This window comes from Carassius carassius, chromosome 48 (assembly GCF_963082965.1).
Source record: "Carassius carassius chromosome 48, fCarCar2.1, whole genome shotgun sequence".
Taxonomy (NCBI): Eukaryota; Metazoa; Chordata; class Actinopteri; order Cypriniformes; family Cyprinidae; genus Carassius; species Carassius carassius.
Genome location: NC_081802.1, coordinates 4,974,503 through 4,979,171, shown reverse-complemented (window position 1 = coordinate 4,979,171; position 4,669 = coordinate 4,974,503). Strand labels below are relative to the sequence as shown.

The following is a 4,669-nucleotide window of genomic DNA, read 5'->3' as shown; positions in this document are numbered from 1 at the left end:
ATTTGCTACTGCTTAGCAAGATTTCATATACATATAACATAGTGTTACTGCTGTGTAATACTGTTTTAACAGCAGTGTTTAGTTTTACTTGCAGTATTTCAATTTTCATTGTTGAATTGATAGCCAGAGTTGGTGCTTTGTAATGCTGTTTTAACAGCAGTGAGGAGTTTTACTTGCAGTATTGCAGTATTTCAATTTTTATTTTTTCGATTGATAGCCAGAGTTGGTGCATTGTAATACTGTTTTAACAGCAGTGAGGAGTTTTACTTGCAGTATTGCAGTATTTAAATTTTCCCTGTTGGATTGATAGCCAGAGTTGGTGCTTTGTAATACTGTTTTAACAGCAGTGAGGAGTTTTACTTGCAGTATTGCAGTATTTCAATTTTTATTTTTGAATCGCTTTGGCTTAAATATTTTGAATTTTTAAGACTTGTACTGGGTTGAATTATCTAAAGAGCCAAATGCTTATTCATTTATTTGATATTTTTTGATTCAATTGATATTTAAATGTTTCATGTTTAGGTGCGCCATTACTTTGTAGATGGATGCTCTTTTAAATTTGAAAAGTATTTGTAAAGTTTGTGTTTCTCATGTGCATTGGCAGTGTTATGTAAAACTGTTTTACTGTATTGCAGTATTTCAATTTGCAGTGTTGCAAATTACACTTACCAACCAACTTTTGCCTCCAACAAAAATAAATGTTTTGTTAACATTGACTCACTGTTTTCAGTTTTTGACTTGGACAATGTTATTGTAGTTTCCAGTCGTAACATATTATTACTTAGTACCAATTTCCAATAGAATTTTTTTGTTCACTCAACTTCAGACATTGAGTTCTACAGACCAAAAATGTTGAATTGGCGCAACTTAAAAAGGTTTGTTAAAAAAATAGTTGCACCTCTTCACAAAACTAACAATCTTAAGTTGACCCAATTAAATATTTTTTGTATGACTGACAAATTAATTTCAGTCAGTATAACTGATATTTACAAAAGTTGAGTGAACAAAAAAAAGCTGAAGGAAATTGGTACTAAGATTTTTTTTGTTGTACTGGCGTAAAATTTTTTACAGTGTATGTTCTCGAAATACAATTGTACTGTTTTATTATATTTTAATAATGTTTGAAAAATGGGTCTCACATCTGGTAAAATCTGCACTGACAGATAACAGTGATCTGTGAAGGATTTAATTATTTGCAGAATCGTAAAAAAAAAATTAAATAAAAAAAATAAATAACAAAAATCCAGTGTCAACCCTGCATGGCAAACGATGGAAACCCGTGCATGTAAACATCAAATCCCACGTCAGCATGGACAAAGGAATTTCTAGAACTGGCGAAATCTGGAAGAAATTACTTACAAAATAAAAGTTAATTCTATCAGGAAGATAAAACAGACTTCGGTGCAAACAAATATAAATTCCTAAATAAGTTTACTTGTGATTGTATTGATATTAATTTATAGTAGTGAAAAAAGCAATCATTAATCATCATATTTATATTTTGTGAAAAACCCGACATAATCAGATTAGATTTTGCTTGATTACGAGATTGCGACTTTTATTTTGACAGGCGGGTTTGTAACCGGAAACCTTCAAAGAATCAAGAGTTCCTAGTTGAGAATCAGAGCAGTTCAGAGAGGTTTGCGCTGCGGTTTTATTGTATATGTGTGTGAATGAGCTGTATTGTGTACTTTTGAGAGAGAATCGGTAGAAATAGAGCATGAGCGCCCATCACGAGTCGGAGCCGAAGCTGTACCGCTACAGCAGGACGGTTTGCGGCGTCTTCACTCAGGTCCTGTGCGCGCTGTTCAGCGTCTTCATCACTGTTCTGAGCAGACCTGGGTCCAGTGAGTCACGTCACTCAAACTGACGAAACCATTCACATTAAGGGTTTACTGTTGTGGAGTGATAATATTAGTAGATATTTGTAAAATATTAGTAGTCTTCGTAATATATTTCTGACATGTTCTTATAATATTATACAAAAAATAATAAATATAAATTCATATAAATTCTATAATTAATAGTGTCATATAAATTCTATACATAAACATAAAAAAATTACGTTTGTATGCAAAGAAATAATAATGACATTATTAAAATCTAAAGGGATAAACACTAGCATATGTTACAAAAAGTATATAAATGTATTATGTAATGAAAATACTAATACAAACAATTCTGTCTTGTTTATTGTGTATTTTGTGTAATGATAAAAATATAATAATGTTGTCATCATAATACGCTATTGATAATAAAATAACATCTTATTTAAATAAAAAATGTTATGGACTATGATACAATATTTATATTTTCATTTATTTGTTTGTATACTTCACTATGTGTATTTATTTTAATATATTTACAAATATATTATAATAATGCACTAATAGTAATAACATTAATAAAATGCAATTTTACTATACATACATAATATCAAATGTTTGTAATATGGTTTCGGTGATGATACACACATTACTATTCATATAATAATTAATCTTAAATATATACAATTAAAATAATGCTCTCCTAACAATTTAATGATGTCAAATGAATGGATGGATACATAAATAAATGCCTTGTGAGGCTCATGGTGTGTCTCTGTATCAGTGTTGTCATTTTTAAATAGAACTGAAACAATTAAAATAATTTTTTAAATCACTGAAACAAATCTGAAAAAAAAACACCAGAACCTTAAATAAAGGAAACTTAGAAATGTTACATTGGAAACTAACTGAAATGTTTATAATGCTAAAATTAATAAAACTAAACCTGAAATTAAAATAAATCAAAAGCTAAATAGAAGTATATTAAATAAAATACATAATAAAAATGACTAAAGAACGTAACAAAGTTACTAAAACTTTAACTAAAATTAAAAAAGCTTCTTAAAAAATATGAATACAGTGTACAATATAATACTCTAATAAGTCTGCTGTGTTTGTTCACAGGTCTGTTCTCATGGCATCCGTTTCTTATGACCCTCGCTGTGAGTTTGACACAGGCCTGTTTATGTTTTGCACATAAATCATTTTGATCACAAAATCTCCCAAGTTTGATTTTCTGTGTTTTTCCCCCATCCCTCAGTTCTCCTTCTTCATGACCGAAGCCATTCTGCTGTTCAACCCTTATTCATCTCCCATCAAGAAGCTGAAGCACAAGACTAAAGGCCGCTTGCACTGGATCCTGCAGGGTTTGTGTGTTTGCTGCGCAGCTGCAGGTCTGGCCGCCATCTTTTACAACAAAAACCTGAACGACAAGCCTCACTTCACCTCATGGCATGGGTTGATAGGAGTTTTAACGGTCTCTGTCGTGGGGCTGCAGTCGCTCGGAGGGCTTCCGCTCCTCTATCCCAAACTCGCCAAAGGCTGGTCGCTGGCTAAACTGAAGCGCTACCACGCCGCCTCCGGTTTACTCACGTACCTGCTGGGCAGTTTGAGCTTGTTTCTCGGACTGTGTTCGGCGTGGTTCACCAGCAGCGTCAGCGGGTACGTCTGGTACCTGGCTGTCCTCTGTCCCGTTCTGTGCGCTCTGGTCGTTATGAATCAGGTAACGAATGCTTACATGGCCCGCAAACCAATGCAGTACTGAAACAAGACACTCAAGGCTTGCAAACCTGGAATGATACAGACATTTAAGTGGACCAGAGTTGTAAGTTACTGAGCTAATTTTATTGTTAATTATGTAAATGTTTTTTTTTTTTTTTACTTTTTATAACGGGTTTATATTCTTGAATGCATTTCAGTTGTGTTGCTAGCATGCATTTGGTGCAACTATCTTTGGAAATGACTAAAGGCAACTAATTTTTCTTAAATGCAAGGATCAATGTGTTTATTAAATTGTTATAGTTTTTATGCATTTTTTTTCATCTATCAGTGCCAGTCTACCCTTTTCTGTTCAATTAAACTATTGCCGATCATGCATGAAAACATAATGCCTTTTTACTTTAAATGAAAATGTGTTCATATTATTATTATGGTAACATGTTAATTAATTTTCCTAATGTTCTACAAAATATTTTTGTTGAATTAAAAAAATTGTTGTTGTTGTTAAATTTTTTATATATATATATATATATATATATATATATATATATATATATATATATATATAATTAAGTAATTGGAACAAATCTAAAAAAAAAAACAACCTTAAATAAAGGAAACTTAATATTTATGTACAAATATTAATATTTATATATATATTTATTAATATTTATATAATATAATCAATTTAGTAATATAGTATATAATATAATATAGTATATTTATTAATATACAAAATATTTCTCTGTTCAATTACAGGTAATGTATGAATGCTATTTTCATTACTTGAAAATCTACAAATTTGATATTATTAATATTATACATAAATTAAATAGTAATATATTGAACCTGTAAGCAACAAGTATTTAACTTTTTTGTGTTAAAATGTTTGACATTTTTCTGTTCTATATTTCTGCTGAAACTTGCAGATCACGTTTTTAATGCCTACTTTATATGAATAAATTATACATTGTCTATTTTTTTTTAAATGACCACGTCTGAACACGTTACATTTTTAAAATGTAAAGCAGCCTTTTTCTCTTGCATTAAACTGTTGCACATCATGCCTAAAATATATCCATGATGCTGTGTAAACCATTATTCTGAATACAGGAGGAGACGGG

General features: G+C 30.7%; 1 protein-coding gene across 1 annotated transcript; it reads left to right on the top strand.

Moving 5' to 3' along the window:
- Nucleotides 1-1,576: 1,576 nt before the first annotated feature.
- Nucleotides 1,577-3,697, top strand: LOC132131156 (transmembrane reductase CYB561D2). Its single transcript, XM_059543144.1, has 3 exons — nt 1,577-1,847; nt 2,952-2,989; nt 3,088-3,697. The coding sequence occupies exons 1-3, from the start codon at nt 1,721-1,723 to the stop codon at nt 3,589-3,591; spliced, it is 669 nt and encodes a 222-aa protein (XP_059399127.1). The 5' UTR covers nt 1,577-1,720; the 3' UTR covers nt 3,592-3,697.
- Nucleotides 3,698-4,669: the final 972 nt, after the last annotated feature.

Bases quoted from the DNA above. Each gene is read 5' to 3' on its own strand.
- LOC132131156 (XM_059543144.1), top strand. From the start codon at position 1,721: ATGAGCGCCCATCACGAGTCGGAGCCGAAGCTGTACCGCTACAGCAGG. The intron at 1,848-2,951 runs GTGAGTCACGTC...GTTTGTTCACAG, and splicing joins TCTGAGCAGACCTGGGTCCA to GTCTGTTCTCATGGCATCCG. The intron at 2,990-3,087 runs GTGAGTTTGACA...CCCATCCCTCAG, and splicing joins CGTTTCTTATGACCCTCGCT to TTCTCCTTCTTCATGACCGA.